The following is a 24006-nucleotide window of genomic DNA, read 5'->3' on the forward strand; positions in this document are numbered from 1 at the left end:
GTTCTTTGTATAATTTTAAAGTAATTGAGTATGGATTACCATGTGGTTCTTTTATATGTACCTTTTCCAAATTTGTTTTAGAGGACAAAGTGTGCTTTCTTTGATTAATTTTAAACTTAGTGCCACATCTTGTTCTAATATAGCTTATCAGTAAGTGTTGATTTCTTATTATATTGTTTCCAGTTGTGGTTTTTAATGGGAGGTAGGTTGAGAAAAGGAAACTTGAACAAGAAAAGTGGAAAAGTGACAAGTTCTTCATTGGGCTTGAATATGAAAATTGCTGAGCAAACTTGACAGAGGAAGAATAAAATGAAAGGTCGAGAAATGTGTGCTTGGCTAAATTTAAATTGAACCTTTGTTCTCGAACAGACTTTCTATGTTGTGAATGTTGGCATGTGCTTTTGGTAATAAGGCTGTTTGGGCCTACCAAAGAAATACTTTAAGTATTTTAATAGAGATAAATGGTACCACAGGTTCTCAGTCTACCAAATTAGTTGTTGAAATGGATGACTTGCTGTATCCTTTTTACTTTTTTATGCCTTTGAAGCTCAGAGAAATTTAGAAAGGTGTTTTTGCCCTCATATTATTTTGGTCTTAGAGACTAGTTTCTAGTAGTTCTGTTAGATACATATATACCCTACCTGACCAAAATAATGTAAATGAATATCTAAGTAACGTTTTTCTGTTACAGGATGAATCTGGCTATAGGTGGACAAGAGATGATCATTCTGCAAGCCGACAGCCTGAATACAGGTAAAAAGATAAAAATAACATAATTACTTTGATATTTGCCTCACTGAGATGTCTGCTATTGAAATCTAACCTCAAGGCAAATCAATGAAATATTTAATAGGATTTAAAAATTTGAAAGCAACTAGCATTATATTCTTTTTGTGACTGTGTAATATATTAATGGCACTAATAGCTAGTGTTCTGTATCTCTTGGCATTTTGTAATTGACAGTAAAAATATATATTTAAAAATATTTAAACTCTTGTTATATTCTTCTCTAATTATTTAATTATTCTTAATGAGTCATGTGGATTATAAGGTGTATATTTGCTTAATTAGAAAATAAGGCATTTTTTCCAGAAATATCCTTCTTGAAAATATTTGAGTCATTACAAATTGTCTCCTATTAAAAAGCATCTCCCAGTTGCTTTATTTTGATCAATTAAGTTCTGTTGGGAAGACACATTTTGGAAGGACCTCGATCATTGTTAGCTTTGGTTACTTAATAGAGGCATTTGATAGAATAGTTAGGAAAAAAAGATGGACGTACTTAACCAGGTTGGTAGTTGTTTTTTTAAATGATTTCACTCTGGTAGTGTTGGAAGTTGCAAAAGGAGCCTTTTAAAGATCTCTTATAGACTGTCAGACAAGAATCCCAAACTCATGGAGAATGGCAAGGAGTAACTGCCACAGCTCCATAGGTGCCAGAAGTAGACAGCTGGATTCCATGGATAAGAGCAGGGCAGTTAATTACTCATAGCACAGCAGCCAGAAGGGGCATCAGCATGGCAGTATTGGTTTCCTGCCCCCAAGGCCCACAGGGGGATGTGATAGGCAGAGATGGTGGCTATGCATTGCAGCTAAGGAACCCAGAGTTAAGTGCTGGGTACCTTTTGTTGCAGTCAGGAAGCAAGCCAGTCCTTTCCCAGGGAGTAAGCAGTCACATGGTAATTATGCTGTGGTCACCTTGACCTGTTGAACTGTCTCTTGACCAGTTACAAAAGCTCTTCAGTATCACTGGATGGTTAGGTCTTTCAGTTTGGTATGTATGGCAGGCATGTTCAAGGGCGTTCAGAACTCATGGCAGGCTGCCTCTCTCAAAAGAAGCAACAGAGATAATAGATGCTGAAAAATACTTTGATAAAATTTAACACTCAGTAATTATAAAAACTGTCAGCCAGCTAGAAATAGAAGAGAATTACCATTATTTGATAGGCATTTGCTATACTGAATGGTAAAGTTAGAAGCATTCGCCTTAAAACCAGAACAAAGCAATAATGCCTATTTTCACTGCTTCTATTCATTATGGTAATGGTGGTCTCAACACCTTCAGTAAGACAAGAAAAATGAAGGTTAAGTGTTAGAATGAAAGAAACAAAACTATTTACAGATTGTATAATTATCTATGCAGAAAATCCAAAGGAGTCTATAAACTATAGAACTACTAGGATATTAGCAAAGTTCAGTATAATAAAATCAACTATCAGCAGCATAAATTAGACAACGTAATTTAAAAACACTATAGCAGGGACTTCCCTGGTGGTGCAGTGGTTTAGAATCTGCCTGCCAGTGCAGGGGATACAGGTTTAAGCCCTGGTCCGGGAAGATCCCACATGCCACGGAGCAGCTAAGCCCATGCGCCACAACTACTGAGCCTGCGCTCTAGAGCCCGCAAGCCACAACTACTGAGCCTGCATGCCACAACTACTGAAGCCCGCGCGCCTAGAGCCTGTGCTCTGCAACAAGAGAAGCCATCGTAATGAGAAGCCCGCGCACCTCAACGAAGAGTAGCCCCTGCTCGCTGCAACTAGAGAAAGCTCATGCGCAGCAACGAAGACCCAACACAGCCAAAAAAAAAAATATATATATATATAAATAAATTAATTAATTACAAAAATACTATAGTATGAAAACTATAAGGAGTAATAAGAATAAATTTAACTGAAGTGTGTGAGACCTATTTGGATGAAGTTACAAGTCATTTCTAAAGAACATTTTAAAGTCCTGAGTACATCCTTGGCTATGAAGAGACAGCATCACAAATATGTCAGTTCTCTTCAAATTCAGGTGTGAATTCAATGTGGTTCCAGTCTAAATTCCAGGATTTTTTTTTTTTTGCATAGAAGGTGGCAAACTGATTCTAAAATTAATATGAAGAGTGAAGGGCCAAATAGCAAAAATAGTATTGAAAAACGTGTGAAGACTGAATATGCCATATATCAAAACTTATTAAGCTGTAGTAGTGTAAACAGTGAAACAGAATAAGGAATCTGGAAGCAAACCTAGGTATTGAAAAACATGTGAAGACTGAATATGCCATATATCAAAACTTATTAAAGCTGTAGTAGTGTAAACAGTGAAACAGAATAGGGAATCTGGAAGCAAACCTAGATATTGAAAAACATGTGAAGACTGAATATGCCATATATCAAAACTTATTAAAGCTGTAGTAATGTAAACAGTGAAATAGAATAGGGAATCTGGAAGCAAACCTAGATATGTCTAGGAATTTAGGATATTAGTAGTATTAAAAGTCAAATGGGGAAAGAATGAACTTTTTAATAAATAGTACTGGGACAAACTGCTATCCATTTGGGGGAAAAAAAAATGTGAAACTGGAAGCCTGGCATGTCAACATAAATAATCTGATATACTAGAGACCTGAATATGAAAAGCAAAATTAAAAAAAAACAACACAGCTTTTGGTTAGATTAGCTAATGGTTTATATTTCTCCCTAAATAAACAGCTCTTTTTTTTTTTGAAACAGCTCTTGGATTATTTTAATTCTGTTGTTTTTCAGTGTTTAAAATTAGAGTTTCTGTTTTTATCTTTCTTGTTTTTGTCTTTGTTAGCATTTTTTTTCCTGTGCCTGTGTATAATTTTACATAAATGAAATAAAATCATATATGTGACTCCTCAATCTTAAAAGCTATGTTAACAGCTTCGTGTATATTCTACTTTTCTCCATATTCATAGACATTTGGGGTATTTGATTTTTGTTGATGAGATCATGTTACACACACTTTTCTCGAAGTTGCTTTTCTCCTTCAGAGGCTTGTGAAAATCCCTCCAAGTTATTTGGTTTAACTTTAATTTGAATCTTTTTAGTGGCCAAGTAATGTTCCATTTTGTGGCTATACCAAATAATTTAGTTGTTCACCTATTGATGAATATTCATGCTGTTTCCAGTACAAAACAGTGCTGCAATAAATCTGAGTACATAATATCTTTAAGAAACAGTACTTTGGTTTCTATGGGATAGATTGCCAAAAGTGGAGTTTCTGGGTCAAAGGGCATATATATTTAAAATTTTAATAGATGTTTCCAGTTTGCCTTCTAAAAGCCTAAAACACTTATGCTTTCATTTTAAAAATCTAATATTTTAATTTCAAGTTTAATTTGTTTTTCTTTTTTTTTTCTCATTGGTGAAGCAGAGTTTTTATTTTTTTTATTTTTTAAATTTTTATTGGAGTATAGTTGATTTACAGTGTTGTGTTAGTTTCAGATGTACAGCAAAGTGAATCAGTTATACATATATCCACTCTTTTTTTTTTTCAGACTCTTTCCCCATATAGGCCATTACAGAGTATTGAATAGAGTTCCCTGTGCTATACAGCAGGTTGTTATTAGTTATCTATTTTATATATAGTATTGTGTAAATGTCAATCCCAACCTCCCAATTTAACCGCCCCCCGCAATCCACTGGTAACCATAAGTTTGTTTTCTACATCCGTGACTTTACTTCTGTTTTGTAAATTAGTTCATTTCTACCCTTTTTTTTTAGACTCCACATGTAAGATTTAGATTCCACAAATATCATGTGATATTTGTCTTGCTGTGCCTGACTTACTTCACTCAGCATGACAGTCTCTAGGTTCATCCATGTTGCTGCAGATGGCATTATTTTGTTCTTTTTTATGGCTGAGTAATATTCCATTGTATATATATGTACTATATCTTCTTTATCCATTCCTCTGTTGATGGACATTTAGGTTGCTTCCATGTCCTGGCTATTGTAAATAGCGCTGCAATGAACCTTGGAGTGCATGTATCTTTTCGAGTTACGGTTTTCTCTGGGTATATGCCCAGGAGTGGGATTGCTGAGTCATATGGTAGTTCTATTTTTAGTTTTTTAAGGAACCTCCATACTGTTCTCCATAGTGGTTATACCAGTTTACATTCCTGCCAGCAGTGTAGGAGGATTCCCTTTTCTCCACACCCTCTCCGCATTTATTGTTTGTAGATTTTTTTGTTGATGGCCATTCTTACCGATGTGAAGTGTTTTTCTTATTTATTAACATAAGTAAAGTTTTGAAATTTCCTTTAAGCATTGTTGTAACTGTATCCCACTGATTCAGATATGTAGCAATTTTATACTGATTCTGACATAGTATATTCTAGTTATTCTGTGATCAGAGAATGTTGCCTGTATTCTTACTCTGCTGTTTGAAATTCATTGATCATTAGTTGATCAGTTTTCTTATCTGTACCATGAGCATTAAAATAAGATATTTTCTTTTTGAATTTTTTCTGGATATATACATGCACCTCAATGTTCATAGAAGCACTATTTATAATAGCCAAGACGTGGAAGCAACCGAAGTGCCCATCAACAGACGAATGAATTAAGACGACATGGTATATATATATATACAATAGAATATTACTGAACTATAAAAAAAGAATGAAATACTGCCATTTGCAGCAACGTGGATGGACCTAGAGAATATTATGCTAGGTGAAATAAGTCAGAAAGACAAGTGCTGTATCACTTAAATGTGGAAACTAACAAATAATACAAAGGAATGTATATACAAAACAGAAACAGATTCACGGATATAGAAAACAAACTGGTAACCAAAGGGCAAAGGGAAGGTAGAAGGGACAAATTAGAGGTATGGGATTAACAGATACAAACTATTGTGTATCAGTATAAAACAGATAAAAAATAACTATATACTGGGTTGGCCAAAAGGTTCATTCGGTTTTTTCCGTAAGATGGCTTTAGTAGAACTTAGTTGTCTTTAACTTCATTCGAAACAATTTTGTTAGATTGTATGTGACCGCTGTCATATCAGCGTGCATTAAAAAAAAAAGACATCAGAATTGGTGAATTTTTATGTAGCCATTTTAATACTGAAGATGGAAGAAAAAAAAGCAACATTTTCGGCATATTATGCTTTATTATTTCAGGAAAGGTGAAAACGTAACTGAAACGCAAAAAAGATTTATGCAGTATATGGAGAAGGTGCTGTGACTGATTGAACATGTCAAAAGTGGTTTGCGAAGTTTCGTGTTTGAGATTTCTCGCTGGACGATGCTCCACTCTCGGGTAGACCATTTGAAATTGATAGTGATCAAATTGAGACATTAATTGAGAAGAATCAACATTATACCACATGGGAGATAGCCGACATACTGAAAATATCCAAATCAAGCATTGAAAATCATTTGCACCAGCGTGGCTATGTTAATCGCTTTGATATTTGGGTTCCACATAAGTAAGACGAAAAAAACCTCCTTGACGATGTTTCCACATGCGATTCTCTACTTAAACGTAATGAAAACGTTCCATTTTTAAAACAAATTGTAACGGGCAATGAAAAGTGGATACTTGTACAAAAATGTGGAACGGAAGAGATCGTGGGGCAAGTGAAATGAACCACCACCAACCACACCAAAGGCCGGTCTTCATCAAAGAAGGTGATGTTGTATATATGGTGGGATTATGAGCTCCTTCTGGAAAACCAAACGATTAATTCCAACAAGTACTGCTCCCAGTTAGACCAACTGAAAGCAGCACTTGACAAAAAGCATCTGGAATTAGTCAACAGAAAACGCATAATCTTCCATCAGGATAACATAAGAATGCATGTTTCTTTGATGACCAGGCAAAAACTTACAGTTTGGCTGGGAAGTTCTGATTCATCCGCCATATTCACCAGACATTGCACCTTCAGATTTCCATTTATTTCGGTCTTTACAAAATTCTCTTAATGGACAAAATTTCAGTTCCCTGGAAGACTGTAAAAGGCACCTGGAACAGTTCTTTGCTCAAAAAGATAAAAAGTTTTGGGAAGATGGAATTATGAAGTTGCCTGAAAAATGGCAGAAGGTAGTGAAACAAAAAGGTGAATATGTTGTTCAATAAAGTTCTTGGTGAAAATGAAAAATGTGTCTTAATTTTAATTAAAAACCGAAGGCACTTTCTGGCCAGCCCAATACTGTATAGCATAGGGAATTATACCCATTATCTTGAAGTAACCTGTAATGGAATATAAACTGCAAAAATACTAAATCACTATGCTGCGCACCTGACACTAACACAATATTGTAAATCAACTATACTTCAATTTTAAAAAAGGATTAAGTGATTTTACACATACAACGCATATTTTACCATGCCTGTCACATAGTAATCATTTAATAAATGTTAACTGTGGAAAAAAAGCAAGGTATATTCTCTTTTCAGGGTATAGAGTTAATTCTATATGGTATATTCATTCATTTGGTAAGTGTTTACTATGTCAGGTACTCTTCTAGCCTCTGGAGACAATAAGCTCCTTTCACGAAGCCTACATTTTAGTATAGATCATAGATAGTAAACAGATAAAAAACAAAACATAAGTTTTATGAAGAAAAATAAAACAGGGTAGTGGAGTAGAAAGTGCTTCTACTTCAGCACCTTCCTGTACCTTCACTTGATGTCTGGATGTCTTCAGTAACATTTCACATTTTACACTATCACAAAAGCTATAGCTTTTACTGGCTGGCATCTTTCTGGAGCTTCTACCTAAAAGACTTTGTGAGTGGAAAATAGCTGTTGTTCTAGGGGGAAAAAATTACTGCATTGTAAACCAGACAGAGTAGTTGTGTATTTTTGTAAGAGAATAATGTTCTGAGCAATTAGGAGAACCATGCTAGTCAGTGTTTTTGTTTTTGTCAGTGGGGTATACATAATAATTCCTTATTACGGGAAGGAAATATTAGAACATTTAAAATATTTTATTTGAAACAGTTTTTAAAATTTAAAAAAGTTGCAAGAATAATTCAAAGAATTCCTGTAATCCTTCACAAGAGACCCCATTAATGTCTCCAACACTGCCCCAGTAATGCCCTTTATAGCAAAAAGATCTATCTGATCTCATAGGTCATGTTTTTGTAGACTTCCTTAATCTGGAACAGTTTCTCAGTCTTTCCTTGATTTTTATGGCTGTTTTTGGCAAAATGAAAACAGGACAGACATTTTATAGAATGTTTCTCAATTTGGGTTTGTCTGATGTTTCTTCATGATTAGATCCAGGTTATACATTTTTTTCTGATGCAGTTTCTGAAGTGATGCTGTGTTCTTTGTATTGCATCCTGTTAGGTTGCACATGCTATTGATTTGTCCCCTTATTAGTATTGTTGTCTTTTTTTTTTTTTTAATTTTTTTTTTTAATATTTATTTATTTATTTATTTTTTATTTATTTATGGCTGTGTTGGGTCTTCGTTTCTGTGCGAGGGCTTTCTCTAGTTGTGGCAAGTGGGGACCATTCTTCATCGCGGTGCGCAGGCCTCTCACTGTCGCGGCCTCTCTTGTTGCGGAGCACAGGCTCCAGACGCACAGGCTCAGCAGTTGTGGCTCACGGGCCTAGTTGCTCCGCGGCATGTGGGATCCTCCCAAACCAGGGCTCGAACCTGTGTCCCCTGCATTAGCAGGCAGATTCTCAACCACTGCGCCACCAGGGAAGCCCAGTATTGTTGTCTTTTATCACTTGATTAAGATGGGGCCTGTGAAATTTCTTCACTGTGAAGTTAGCCTCCTCCCTTAAAGTTAGTGTTTGTGGGGAGATACTTTGAAACTATGTGATTATGCCATTCTTCATCCCACTTTCACCCCCTAGTTTTAGCATCCATTGATGTTTCTTGCCTGAATTAATTATTAATGAGATGCTTTTAAATGGGTGATTTTGTAATTAGGTGCTTCTTTCTATATTTATTATGCAGGCATTCTGTTGTGAGAAGAGCTTTCTCTTCTCTCCACCAGCCCCTTTAAAAAACAAACAAAACTTTGTTCTGTGTGGTATAATCTGTTGCCATTATTATTTTGATGCCCAAATTTGGCCAGTGTGAATCCGTTCAAAGTAACTTCTGTGTTTTTTTTAAAAAATATTTTGTTGTGGTAGAATATATATGACATAAAATATGCCATTGTAACCATTTTCAGTTATACAGTTCACTGGCATTAATTACATTTACAGTGTTGTACAACCATCTCCACTATTTCCAAAACTTTTTATTACCCCAAACAGAAACTCCATACCTGTTAAGCAATAACTCCTTATCCCCCGCTTACCCCCAGCACCTGGCAACCAACATTCTACTTTTAGGAATTTGCCTGTTCTAGATATTTCATATAAGTGCATTCATACGATATTTGTTTTTTGTGTCTGGCTTCTTTCACTTGGCATAGTGTTTTCAAGGTCCATCCATATTGTAGCATATGTCAGAACCTCATTCCTCTTTATTGGTGAATAATATTCCATTGTATGTATATACCACATTTTGTTTATCCATTCAACCTCTAATGGACATTTGGGTTATTTCCACCTTTTGGCTATTGTGAATAATGCTGCAGTGAACACTGACATATAAGTATCTGTTTTGAGTCCCTGTTTTCAATTTTTTTGATGCATACACAGGAGTGGAATTGCTGGGTCATACAGTAATTCTATGTTTAGCTTTTTGAGGAACCACCAAACTGTTCCATAGTAGCTGTACTGTTTTACATTCGTACCAGCAATGTGCAAGAGTCCCAGTTTTTCTACATCCTCACCAACACTTGTTACATTCCTATCATCATCATCACCATCATTATTACTGTTATTACTGCCATCCTGGTAAATGTGAAGTGGTATCTTGTGGTTTTGATTTGCATTTCCCTAATGACTAGTAATGATGAACAACTCATTTCATATGCTTATCAGCCATTTGTATTTCTTCTTTGGAGAAATTATTCATTTTTTTTCTTTTTTTGCCCATTTGAAAATTGAGTTGTTTGTCTTTTTGTTGTTGTTTTAGGAGTCCTTTATATATTCTGGATATTAAATCCTTATCAGATATGTGATTTCTAAATATTTTCTCCCATTCTTTAGCTTGTTTTTTCACTTTGTGGATAATGTCCATTTTTGATGTACAAAATTTTTAAATTTGATAAAATCTAATGTATCTGTTTTTCCTCTTGTTGCTAATGTTTTTGTGTCATATAAGAATTTATTGCCAAATTAAGATCATCTGTGTTGTTTTGACTTATCTACCTCATTTTTTGATTATTTCCTTACTTTCTGCTGAAAGATGTTCATGGTCTTTTTATACTTTCCCTGCCCTGACCCTAAAATCAGCAATTTCTCTAAGGAACACAGGTTCTCTTTAGTGGAGAGTGGTTTTTTATAACCAAGAACTGGACACTAGGTGCGTGCATATATGCACGCACACACACACAAACACACACACACCTTTACATCTGTATTTATTTTTATACAGTATTTACATATATGAGTTCATGGCAGTATCCTTTCATCTTTTCCATATTTCACCTCGCTTCTTCATCAGTGAGAAACCTGGCTTCCATTTGTTGGTAGAGACAGTCCTCCATGGGTCTCTTGCACTCCTACACATCTGGCCAAGTTACACCAGGAATGCAAGGCCCTGATCACTTTTTATCCATATTATTTCTCAGAGCTGAGTTTGTAGTGAGCACTCTTGAAGGATAAGGTAATATCTCCCTCTGTGTCAAAGAACAGGCTTGCTTATTGCTTGGGGTAAAAATAGTGGTTTTTTACTTGGGTTCCCCGAGTTCAGTGTTCCTCAGTTATGAACCAAACCCACGACATGTGCATCCATCTGGGCTCATATCACATCATCCCTGTGGGACTTGGGACCTGGGGAAACTGACACAAACGTGCCAGCGCTTATGTTGTTTGCTATGCTGATGTATTAAGTACTTTGTCTCTGATCCAAGAGTCTTGTGTCTTCTGCAGGCATCCATGAAATAGTAACAGTCTAACTCATTAGCTTGTAAACAGAGTAAAATCTGATCTCGGAGCTGAAACCAGCACCTTCAATATATTTGCTTACATTCCTGTACATAGTTAATCCTCTGACCCTGTCGGTCTTTCTTCTCATACTCCTCAGCACTTTCCTTTTGCAGATTGCCATCACTGGCTGCTACTGGGGTGCCTTGCTTTCACACCATCTTCCACAGGTCTGTTACTGGCAGTGGAACGTTCTGTTTTATGTGTTTCATATTGTGGCACATTACGTACTTCATAAATCTAGTGTGTGTGTGAATTAGTGGTTTATATTCAAATATGTTTTATTAGTAGGACTGTGGAATCACTGGAAGCAACTGAATGAAATAACAGCTAACAGAGGAAAAGAGAATGTATCAAGTTTTCTATCATCCGCATGCAACAACCCCCGCCCCCCGCCTGTCACTTTCTTATTTTTTTTTAACATCTTTATTGGAGTATAATTGCTTTACAATGTTGTGTTAGTTTCTTCTATACAACAAAGTGAATCAGACATATGTATACATATGTCCCCATATCCCCTCCCTCACTTTCTTATTTAATAGAGCCACATACCTGGTAATTTGTCTACATTTCAAGTATATAATCACCTACTAATCTTGGTTCTGTATTTACCCAGTGATTATATTATCTATTTGTTCAAAACACACTTGTAGATGAAATTCAGAATATGTTAGGATTTTTTTCATTTTGTATTCAAGGAACATGTCATACTTTATTGATATAGATAGAATGAGGTTATTTTTAACAGTCACTTTTCCCCCTGTACTTATGAGGTCTCAGAATAAACCTTAGGATGGAATTTGTTTAAAGTACTAAATAATATCTAAAAATATGGAGCAAGAGTGTCACCAAGTGGTCAGTATACTTTAATTTTAAATAGTTTTTTTTTCCTGCATTCACATATGGAAAGTTTTGATTTAGTTGTTAAGTATTTCATACTTATTGATTTTTTAAAAAGAGTAGATTTAATTTTTAATTTTATTATAGCTGTTTTATCTTCTTAGGTGATAATCTGTTTGATGGAGAAAAATACTGTATAACATCTTTTTCTATTTAGTTCAGGGGTACAAATGTTTATTGAGTGTTTACTATGTTAGGCCACTGTGTTTGTATCACTGACTTACAGTCTAGGTAGTGAAATAGATGCACAAGTACATAGCATAATATAATACGTGCTGAAGTTTCATCAAGTGCTGAAGACAAATAAGCACTTATCCTGTACTGAGGTTTTATTAAAAGTTTCTGGGAGGGGTGGATAATTTCAACAGAACCTGAAGGAAAAGTAAGAGTTAATCAGAAAAAGAGTAACAGGGGGGCTTCCCTGGTGGCGCAGTGGTTGAGAGTCTGCCTGCCGATGCAGGGGTTACGGGTTCGAGCCCTGGTCTGGGAAGATCCCACATGCCGCGGAGCGACTGGGCCCGTGAGCCACGATTGCTGAGCCTGCGCGTCTGGAGCCTGTGCTCCGCAACAAGAGAGGCCGCGATAGTGAGAGGCCCGCGCACCGCGATGAAGAGTGGCCCCCACTTGCCGCAGCTGGAGAAAGCCCTCGCACAGAAACGAAGACCCAACACAGCCATAAATAAATAAATAAATAAACCCAAAGTTTAAAAAAAAAAAAGAAGGAAAAGGAGAATTAAAAAAAAAAAAAAAAAAGAGTAACAGGGACCATATTCCTACAAAGGGAAGAGCGTGAGCAAAGCTGTGTAAAGCATGATGTGTAGAGCTATTAATAGACGATTATGTAAGAGCTGGGGAACTGTGGATTAATCTCTAAGAAGTCTGGGTTTTATTCTATTAACTGTGGGGAACTACTGAAAAATTTTAGCTTGGTAGAAAGAGGGGGGCTACAGTAACGCAGTCAGGTTGTAGCTTGTCTTCAGTGTAGGGGATGACTTTTAAAGATGGCACTAGGGCTTGCCTGGTGGTACAGTGGTTAAGAATCCGCCTGCCAATGCAGGGCACATGGGTTCGAGCCCTGGTCTGGGAAGATCCCACATGCCGCGGAGCAACTAAGCTCGTGCGCCACAACTACTGAGCCTGCGCTTCAGAGCCCACGAGCCACAACTCCTGAATCCCGGGCGCCTAGAGCCCGTGCTCTGCAACAAGAGAAGCCACGCAATGAGACGCCCGCGCACTGCAACAAAGAGTAGCCCTCGCTCGCCGCAACTAGAGAAAGCCCGCACACAGCAACCAAGACCCAACGCAGCCAAAAATAAATAAATTAAAAAAAAAAATAAAGATGGCACTAGAGATAGAATAAGAAACCATGACTATCTTAATTGGAGAAAGGGAGTTGGGGGTGGAGGAAAAGGGTTAAATTTGATAAATGGTTAGGAAGTGAAAAATCAGCAAGATGTGGTTGTTGGATGTGGGAATAAAGAAGAGGGGAATATCTGGAGTCCGGGCGGCGTCTGGCATGGGAGCCGGGGGATCACGATGGTAAAGAAGCAGAAAGGCCGCGTTGTGATCGACTCAGACACGGAAGACAGCGGCAGCGATGAGAACCTGAATCAGGGGACACAGGTTCGATCCCTGGTCCGGGAAGATCCCACATGCCGCGGAGCAACTAAGCCTGTGTGCCACAACTGCTGAGCCTACGCTCTAGAACTTGCGAGCCACAACTACTGAAGCCCACGTGCCACAACTACTGATGCCCGTGCGCCTAGAGCCCGTGCTCCGCAACAAGAGAAGCCACTGCAACGAGAAGCCCGCGCACCGCAACGAAGAGTAGTCGCCGCTCACTGCAACTAGAGAAAGCCCGCGCGCAGCAATGAAGACCCAACACAGCCAAAAATCAATAAATAAAATAATAAATTTATAAAAACAAGAAGAAGAGGGGAATATCTGGATTTTTTGTTTGTTTACTGTGTGTGTAATAATACCATTATCTGAGATTGGCAGTATAGGAGGAATGGTTTCAAGGGAGGAGCTGCATTCAAAATTGAGGTTGTCCAAGGAGAAAGTATAGTTAGACAAGAGCAGTGGACTAAGGTCAGAACCCTAGGGAACACTTTTACGGAAGTGGTGGAAAATAAAGCTTTTTAAACGGTATTATGGGTCACCGATGTCTAATGCAACTGAGTATTTCAGTGATGTAAAGATTAAAATATCTCTTGGGTTTGGCAGTGTCAGGATGAATGACATGGGAAGGGGGTAGATTCAGCCTGGGTGGATAACTTTTTAAGAAATACTTAACTGGGATGGAAAGTAGGCAATGTTGTTAGCTGGAGAAGGACACTGGCTAAAGGGAGATCACCTAAAACCTTTTTTTAGCTGGTCAGTAATTTGAGCATATTTATAGGTTGAAGGGAAAGAGAGGTTGAAGATACAAGACAGAAAAGGGATAACTGATGAAGCAGGTGAATGAGGACGAGGATGAAGACCATTGATAGAAGGGCTAACTTTTTTTTTTTTAGGTAGCTGTGGTATGGCATCCTGACAGATAGTTTTGTTATTTTAATTAATTTTTATTGGAGTATAGTTGATTTACAGTGTTGTGTTAGCTTCTGCTGTACAGCAAAGTGAATCAGTTATACATATACATATATCCACTCTTTCAGCTTCTTTTCCATTATAGGTCATTACAGAGTTTGAGTATAGTTCCCTGTGCTATATAGTAGGTTCTTACTAGTTATCTGTTTTATATATAGTACTGTGTATATGTTAATCCCAATCTTCCAATCTAAGAAAGTCTAACTTTTAATGGTGGGGAGGAGAGAGTCATATACCAAGAAAGGAAGGACAGAATTAGGGGTGGGCAGATGAAGGCAAATTGGGGGAGAGGGGTGTGGGCTGGCAGTTGAGGTAGTTCATGCCTAAAGATTGCTGTATTTTTCAGTATGTGAGGTCACTCATTGAGAGTGAAAAGTTTGGTTCTAGGTTAAAGGACTTGGGGAGAATTATCAACATAGAGAATACTTGCTGGCATGAATGGGAGATTGAGCTCACTAATGATAAATAAAAATATTACTAGTGGAGTTGAAGTCACAGTGGAAGTCAGAGACCATGTATCCAAAGGGGGACCAATCTGTAGGCTTGTGTAATTTCTCTGTAGGATATGGCAACCCAACTACATCAGTGAAAAAAATCACAGATTTTGGAATTAACTCAGGCTTTGGGTTGCCTTAGATGATGTATCAGAATTGCCGGGAGGGAAAGTTAGTGGTTTTCATAAAGTATTTCAAATACTGTAATTTAGGCTGGAAGCACAATAAGAATGGGGTTCATGGATTGCTAGGAAATATAAGAGACTTACAGGTATCCATGAGGTGTAGGTGGAGTTATTGTAGGAGTGAGAAAACTGAAGGATAAGAGATTGTGGTAAGAATGCAGTATTGGATTCTGATGAAGAGCACCTCTGGGTAATAAGTGGCAAGGTTTTGGATTTCAGGGAGTGCCTAAGTATTGTGAAGAGGTAGGAGGTGGTCAAGGAATTGCTACCATGCTGCACAGAGGATCCACGTGAATTCTGAAAGTCACTCATGATGTGGGTAGGATATGTTACAGTGCAGACTGTGGCATTGAGTTAAAGGCTTTAGGAAATGTGGGAAAATTCCCAGAAGGTTGGTAATATAGGCAATGTGGGGTTACAGTGGGATGGCATGAATTTAAATAAGGAGTTGTCGGGCTCTTTCTCCCTTTTCTTAGAGGATGGAGGATTTAGAACATAATCCTGTGCCCCATATACCTCAGGAGCTTGAGGTAAAGTCATCAATGTGCACTTATTACTCAAGAGTTTGAGGGGAGATAGTATTTGTGTTCCATTGCCAGGTTTCAGTTAAAGGAAGTTGGAGGGATTGGTTTATGAAGAAGCTGATATGAAAACATTACAAGATTGACTCAGATTACTATATTTTTGTTACGTTGAGTGAAACAAATACAGTTATTAAGCATAAAGTACTTGTAATACTCACAGGTGAGTAGTTAACATATTTGTTTATCTGTGGTAATAACGTCCCTGTCTATCAATGGCAGTAACTCATGTGCCTACAGTGGCCAGTTAGGGAATGTAAACGAATGCCGAGGGTCAGGTTGGAGCAGCTGCTACCTGGTACCAGCTGATCTTTGCTGTTGAATAATATAAGGCCACTGTGGCCTGCTTCAAAAGAAGTCAGAAATTCAGATTTTTAAAAAATGTTAGATCTCTTGATTTTTCAGTGTTCACAACTAATTAAAAAAAGGGTTTGTGATCTCTGGAGTAGGGCAATAATCTGGGACTCTGAAATGAAGAGCATGTAACAGCAGCTGTCTCATAATGGTGTTTCTCAGTCCTGGCTGTACTCTGAATTAGGTGTAAAGCTTTTTATAAAAAAAAAAAATACTCCATAATTCCTGGTCCTCACACTTGGTGATCTGATGTAATTGGTCTTGGGTGGAACCTGTGCATCAGTATTTTCTAAAAGCTCATCAGATGTTCTAATGTGAAGCTAGACTTGAGAACCGTTGATCTAATAGGTAGTGTGGCTCGACAACAGTCCAGAAACTGCAGGATCATGTTAACAGTGACTTCTTGGCACCTTCTCTCATTGGTGCTAACTTCATCTTGAATCTTTATTTTTGACAGCAGTTATTCCCTTTGCTTATGTTTCTAGAACTTGTGTTCATAAGAATTGCTTAGGAGCTCATTAAAAATGAAGATTGCCAGTCTTCATCTCAAGAGATTCTGATTCAGTAAGTGGAGCCTTAGAATCTGAATCACCTGTATTTTTCACAAGCTCCCTGGATGATTGTGATGCAGAGGGTCTGAGGACTGAAGTTTGAGAATCTCTGACCTGTACTGTCTGCTGCTGATGGCAGACAAATCTGTATCTCTGGCCTTGGCTTCTTTTCTGAGCTCTACATTTCCACATCCAACTGCCTATTAGACACATTTTCACTTGGGAATCCCAGACTTTTCATTGAAAACTTTTTATTTCATCATTCTTGAAAAGACTTCAACCTCTTCTTCACACATCTTAGGCATATAGGTAGACTACTTTTCCCAGCCTTCCTTCCAGCTAGGTGTGGCCATGTAACTATTTATGTCCAGAATAATGTGAGTAGGAGTTCTGTTTCTACACATATTCTTCCACACACATTTGCCTTTTCCCATGTTGCAGGGTGGACCCTGGAATGCAATGGCAGCAGGCATGTGACCTTGGAAGCCACGTGTTGAAATAGCAGAGTGGTCAGCCAGGGTTCTTGGATGATGCATGGAGCAGAGTCTCTCACCTTGGAAGGCCTGCCCTAGACTGTTTCATGGTGGTTAGATAGACTTCTTTTGTGTAATGACTCAACATTACATTTTTTGGTATTTTTGTTATAGCAAGTTAGGAACGTTTTTCCTTAACGTTAGGCACTGTTTTAGGTGTCAATGATCAAATTGTGAATAACACAGAAAAGATCTGTATTCTAGCTGGGAGATCTCAGCCCATATCTCATTCCCAGATGACTTTTAACTGTAAAGATGTGGTTTTGTGGGAAGAACTCTGCACTGGGTCCCCAAACTTCTCATCTCAACTCTGGTATAAGACAGTTACTTGATTTTGGGGTAGTATAGAGTAAAAAGTAATGTGGGAAATCCCTTAGCTTAAGTAACAGTACCCCTCGTTCTCTTGTTCCACATTTAAAAACAGATATTTGAGGTCTGCACTTAACTTTTTCTTAACCCTGCTCTACTAGTTACCAAGCTGCTTTCTCTAAATGATTCCTGAAATTTTAATTCCTTTTTGAAGTTCTTGTTGACAAGAAATGAAGTAGGCAGTATTTTGTGTGAAGTATTTCTGAGTGTTGAATGTGGGAAGGAAAGGAAGATGAGGTCCTGAATAAGAAGTAAAATGCTTTCTTTCTCCCCCTTGTTCCCTCCCATTATATCTTTGCCTGATTTTTACTCTTAACCAGTAAACATACATCTGCTGAAATTCAGAGGTTGATCACAGTTTGTCTGGTTTGGTGTGAGGGGTGGAATTACTTTGGGGGTGTATATTAACAGGTGAGAATCCTGAACTTTATAAGTCTGCTTTTGAAACCAGCATTCAAGGTAATTATAGTGTAGATTGTCCCAGGTTCACATTTTGAGAAACAGTGCCTTATAGCATGTTAGTTCTTCCCATCTTCCATTCTCTAGGTGACTTTGCCCCCTATATATATGCCCAGCATTATGGCTGAAATGTTTGTGACACAGCCAAAGATGCTGTCCTAGCTCTCAAGTTATATACTTTTTTGATAATAAAAAGGATCAGTTCTGTTAAATATATGGGGTTTTTTGGGAGGCCTCATAGTAAGCATTCTAGCTGTACTTATATTTCTTCTTCTCTTTTTGATTGGATTCATTATATATGTTGATATCCTCATTTTCAACATAGCTAGAAACTTTATAGTTTGAAGGCTTTTGATGTAAGTTTTCTTTGTGCAGTAAATGGAACTTCGTCTTACTTGCAGTGCAGAGTTATACCCTGTGAATTAAGGAATGACAATTAAAATGTGCTCAAGTTCCCAGTATCATGTTGCTGTGTTTAGCATGCTTCAGGGGCATCTTTAAACAAAATTCTTTCTTAAAATCAGGATGATACTTGCACAAAGAAAATTATACTAGTTGATATTAATTGAATTTTATAGCTAATCATGAGTGTTGGGACTAACACACTTTAAAAGAAAAAAGTATGAATAAAACTGTGATACTTATTCAATCGATTCTTTTAATTTTTTTTGGACAAACTAATGATAAACTATAGAGATTTTATGTTTTGCATTTTAAGTACTAAATGACAGTTGTGTATGTGGGTTTGTTTTAATTTGTACCGTTCTTCAGGAGACAGTTCTGTATTTAAGAACGTTTAGCTTAAATTTATTTTACTTATGTGATTTTAAATACTTAGATTTTCTTGTTAAAATGGGATTTTTACATCTGAAATAATTTTAAGGAATCTTAATTAGTGATCAAGAAGACAGAAATCTCGAAGTATTTCAAATAGAGGGTTAGTCATTAGCAATTCAGGGTCAACCTAAGGGAATTTAGGTCATATGAAGCCAGGTTCACCCTGCTCACTGTGTAACCCTTAGGAAGATCTTTATATCCTCATTCTGTGAAGCCATCAGAATTATTTCTCAGCTTTTCATCCTCTCAAATCCTGCTTCTGAAATTGGCAGATATATAAAAGCAAAAGCAGCCCAAAAAAGACAGGCTCAGCAATCTGGGCTTCCTACTTCTCTTGTACTTTGGATCCATAGTTCTTTACTACATTTTTAGCTCTCTGATGACTCTGAGCAGATTACTAAAAAACAAATCTTTTGTCCAGTTTTTCTAGATTTTTTTCAGCAGTAAAGTTAGAATTATTTAGTTCCCCATTTTTGGACATAGAAGTATTTCTTAAATGTAGTAGTGGTATTTTGTTGAAGTAGCAGAAATCGAGGTGAGCCTTGAAGTAATGGTATCTTTAGGTCAAACTCTATGAAACAGAAATATTTAAAAAATATGTCAAAGATTTTATTAGTAGAAAATATCTATTAAATATATGGTACAGAGTAAAACCGTGAGTGAGTTTACAGAAATACAAGCTGTTAAAGCAAGGGCAACAGAAGACTTAAAATTTTTCTGTTAATAATTATTTTGTGTTTGCTTATTCATTAGTCATTTGATAACATTTAGTTGCATACATACAATAGCAGGCACCAAAGATTTAAGAAAAACTATGGGAGACAAAAAAATCTTTAAATTTTATATTTTGTTATAAAGGATTATTTTTTTTAATGTTTTATCTATAAAAGATTGTCTTCAGATGTGGCACATATATACAATGGAATATTACTCAGCCATAAAAAGAAATGAAATGGAGGTATTTGTAATGAGGTGGATGGAGTTAGAGTCTGTCATACAGAGTGAAGTAAGTCAGAAAGAGAAAAACAAATACAGTATGCTAACACATATATACGGAATCTAAGGAAAAAAAAAAAAAAAAAAAAAAAAAAAAGGCCATGAAGAACCTAGTGGCAAGACGGGAATAAAGACACAGACCTATTAGAGAATGGACTTGAGGATATGGGGAGGGGGTGGGGTGAGATGGGACAGGGTAAGAGAGTGTCATGGACATATATACACTACCAATTGTAAAATAGATAGCTAGTGGGAAGCAGCCGCATAGCACAGGGAGATCAGCTCGGTGCTTTGTGACCACCTAGAGGGGTGGGATGGGGAGGGTGGGAGGGAGGGAGATGCAAGAGGGAAGAGAAATGGGAACCTATTGTATATGTATAACTGATTCACTTTGTTATAAAGCAGAAGCTAACACACTATTGTAAGGCAATTATACTTCAATAAAGATGTCTAAAGAAAAAAAAAAAAAAAAAAAAAGATTGTCTTCAAATCTGTGCACTAACTTTTCTGCAGGTCAGGTGAAGAGAATCATATTTGGAAATAACGTTGAAGGTTAAGAATTGCTTTGTTAAGGTATAGCATTTTTCTGAATAATGGAAAAATAAATAGCAACAAAATATAAGTTGGATTATTTCTTGGTCAAGACATATTATAAGGTTTGCCTTTGCAGAGAGAATATCCTGAGGAGGAGGAAGCTAATCATGTTGCCCTGATTTCTTGGTGATCCTCTGGGAAGATTACCTGACACCACGTTGGTAGTTGAAGTTGACAAGGCTGCCTTCTCTTGGGTTTGGCGAGTAATGCTATGCTGTTCAGGTGTTCGAAATAAATCTTTAAAATATAATAATGATTTTTAGACAGTAGTTGGTCTTACAATTTGTTTTCCCTTAAAATATTAAAAATGAAAATTCTTTTCTCGAAGATGAAAGTTCTGTTTGCTTTCTTTAAAAAATCCCTTCACATCATTTTAAGTGATAAGGAGCTAAATTTTTGTATATCACATTTTTAGAGGAAAATAAACACCTTTCTTTTTTTTTTGCTGAGTTGGGTCTTCGTTGTTGCGCACGGGCTTTCTCTAGTTGCGGCGATCGGGGGCTACTCTTCGTTGCAGTGCGTGGGCTTCTCATAGCAGTGGCTTCTCTTGTTGTGGAGCACCGGCCCTAGAGTGCATGGGCTTCAGTAGTTGTGGCTCGCGGGCACTAGAGTGCAGGCTCAGTAGTTGTGGTGCACGGGCTTAGTTGCTCTGTGGCATGTGGGATCTTCCCGGACCAGGGATCGAACCTGTGTCCCCTGCATTGGCAGATGGATTCTTAACCACTGTGCCACCAGGGAAGTCCCAATACCTTTCTTTTTCATAGACACTTATTAGAGCATATAACATACATAAAGTACACAAATCAAGGTGTATAGCTCAGTGTTAACTGTAAGTGTAACCACATCCAGGTTAAGAAATAGAACATTACTTGCACCCCAGAAGCTTCTTCATGCACCTATTCAGTTATTTTCTTCTTCCTCGCCAAAGGTGATCATTATTCTGACATAAAGCCATCTTAACAGTCAATGAGAATAATTACAGTCGTTGTGACTTGTAAAACCTTTTGTCAAAACATTAAACTCTTTCAATAGAAATGTATAGGGAAGTAAAATAAATGGTAAAACTAATATTCATTTAATACACTGTAATTTATAACATTAGAAACATTGAGAGTTTGAGTTTTATTTCTTTGTAAAAAAACTTATCAAGAGTAGTTTGAACAGTGTTTGTCTTCTTCTCGAAGCAAGCATCTTTTTTATGCCTTGGTGAATGGTCATATGTACTCCATTCTGAGTTTGGATCAGTTTCCAACATTTTATCCTTTGCATTTTCATTGCCGTGAAATATCTCTGAGAGTTCCTTTAATGTGAATTTTTTTCTTAGCCTCACTTCCTCTGGGACATCTTCATCCTTTTTTGTCACAGTTCCTTTCGTTGTTTGCCTTCAATAAGTTTGCCTTCACCAGTTTCCTCAGGCTGCATATCTTGAAGGCAACATTGTCAACATTCCCATGGTCACCTGTTTCTTCCGTAACTCCATTTATGTTCAATTTGAATTCCACTCCTATCATTGTCACTTCTTTGTTTCTTGGCTGCACTTTTGTCTTTGTTGACTAATTCTCTTTCAATTATCCATTTTTATAAAATATCATGTGGGTTTATCACTGGGAACAAGAAGGCAACAAAACTACATGCTTTGTTGTCTGTGTATGAACTGAGTAACAGATGCACCGTGACTAATCCAAAAGCCTTTGAAAAATGCAGTGCGGTTCGTCACTGATGATGATGTGCATTTGTTAGTCCTGTGGTGATTTGTGGACTGAGAGCTAGCAGCTTTGCACCCATTTATATTCCCATCTGCAACACATGTGAATTTCAGTTGTTTCACATCCTTGTCAACACTTGGTATTTTCAGTGTCTTTTTTTTTTTAATTTGAGTTAATAAGTATGAATACTTATTATGTATTATGAATTATGTAGGCATTATTCCTCTTAATCCATCATTCCCGTTTTATAGATGACGAAACAGGCACAGAGAAGTTAAGTAACTGTCACACCTCTCCCATGGTAACCAGATGATGGAGCCAGGATTTGAAACCTGGCAGACTTGTTCCAGAGTCTATGCTCTTAACTATTGGACTGTATATAAATTAAAGATTGAAAATAGAATAGAAAATACTTTACTTGAAAATGTAACATATAATTTGAATGTTTAGAAGAGTTGAAGGAATTTTAATACTTGATGTTAGGTATGTTATAAAGTAACATTTTAGAATTGTTAAGTGGTTCCAAGAAAGCTTTAGAATGTTTCTTCTTATTTCTTAAACTGATAGATTAAATTTGAGTGAGTGTGTGTGTGTGTGCCCGCGTGCATGCACGTGTGTCTGTCTGTCTCAGGATTTCTGAACTTTGACACTATTGGCATTTTGGGCTGGGCAGTTTTTTATTGAGGGGGTCTGTCCTGTTTACTGTAGGTTGTTTAGCAGCACCCCTGACCTTTACCCACTAGATGCTAGTAGTATCCCCCTGTTGTGACAGTAAAAAATGTCATGTCTTCAGATATTGCCACATGTCCTGCTTGGAGCAAAATCACTGTCACTTGAGAACCATCAGTATACTAAGGAGCCTCACTAATAGAATCCTTTTTTATCCTTGCATATATTTTGACTGTTTTTCATATTCATAATTTGGATAAGTAGGGTTTTTTTGCATTTAGAGTATCAGACTCTCAGAGCAGTAATAATAGCTGTACTCGTCACTTGAGTACATTAAGCATCAGGAAACTGTTTCTAGAGGTTGCTTTTCCTCTTTGAAGTATAATTACAGCTACTTAATTACTGTGGAGAATATTAGCTATCCAGATTTCTTTTTGGATTGGAAGGTTGGTGTTGGAGGGAGGTGGCTTTGAGTAGTGGAAGATCAATTTTTAAAATCTAAAATAGGGAACTTAAGAGAATATTGACATCAGAAAATATTTAGTTACATATGTTGTTTATAATAGTCAAACTGATTTACTAAATAATTGTGAAATATTTGGTCTTCCACTTGATAAATAGGAACTATCAATGAAATGAAAGAAAAAAAAACTTAACAACTAATTTCTAATTAAATAAAAATAAAAATTTGAAACTTACATTATGAAGTACTTACAATCACATTATAGAAATCATCTGAAAAGAAAGGAAAAAATTCCTTGATTTTACTAGGAATAAGTTTACAGATGAAAGCACTGTTGATTTTCTGTTGAATTACATGCTTTAAAAACTCATTGCACTCTTACATTACATTTTATGCCAAAGAAATCGAAGTAAATGAAAGGGTTTTGTTTAGGTATAAGGTAAAAGATACAAGGTTGCTCAATTTGTCCTTGCCATATTATCTTAATTTAAAGAACAAAACAGCTAAGTCCTTGTATATCCATTTTTACCTAAGTCTGTCATAAATTATAGTGGAAGACAAAAATTTAAGAAAATTAAGACTCAGTTGTTTCATAAAACTAATATCACGTGCACTAGTGATATACATTGACACCCATCTTATTTATGGATTACTGGATTGTTTTGATAGCTGTGACTTTTTTCTCTCAAAGATAGACACTCTCATGGTTGACATTTGAAACCAAGTGCGAACTAAATTAACCAGGTGTTATGCCTAGAAAAAGAAGGAATTCAAAGTATTGTGTAGCATTTTGTAACGTTAGATTGAGCCTAGAAAAAGTGAGATTTGTACAGAATATAAATAGAGGAAGAGAGAAAGGAAACTTGTTATTTAAAGATAAGAAAGGCATTCTGACAGTGTGGACCTTGAAGTC

General features: G+C 36.8%; 1 protein-coding gene across 11 annotated transcripts in view; it reads left to right on the plus strand.

Moving 5' to 3' along the window:
• The window catches only part of PPHLN1 (periphilin 1), a 158297-nt gene that overhangs the window by 27040 nt on the left and 107251 nt on the right, over positions 1-24006 (plus strand). For all 11 annotated transcript variants that reach the window (XM_036864795.1, XM_036864789.1, XM_036864792.1 and 8 more), the window contains one exon: positions 692-753. In XM_036864795.1, the coding sequence (XP_036720690.1) occupies positions 692-753 (62 nt within the window). The remainder of the gene's footprint in view (positions 1-691; positions 754-24006) is intronic.

The sequence above is a fragment of the Balaenoptera musculus genome, chromosome 10 (assembly GCF_009873245.2).
Source record: "Balaenoptera musculus isolate JJ_BM4_2016_0621 chromosome 10, mBalMus1.pri.v3, whole genome shotgun sequence".
Taxonomy (NCBI): domain Eukaryota; kingdom Metazoa; phylum Chordata; class Mammalia; order Artiodactyla; family Balaenopteridae; genus Balaenoptera; species Balaenoptera musculus.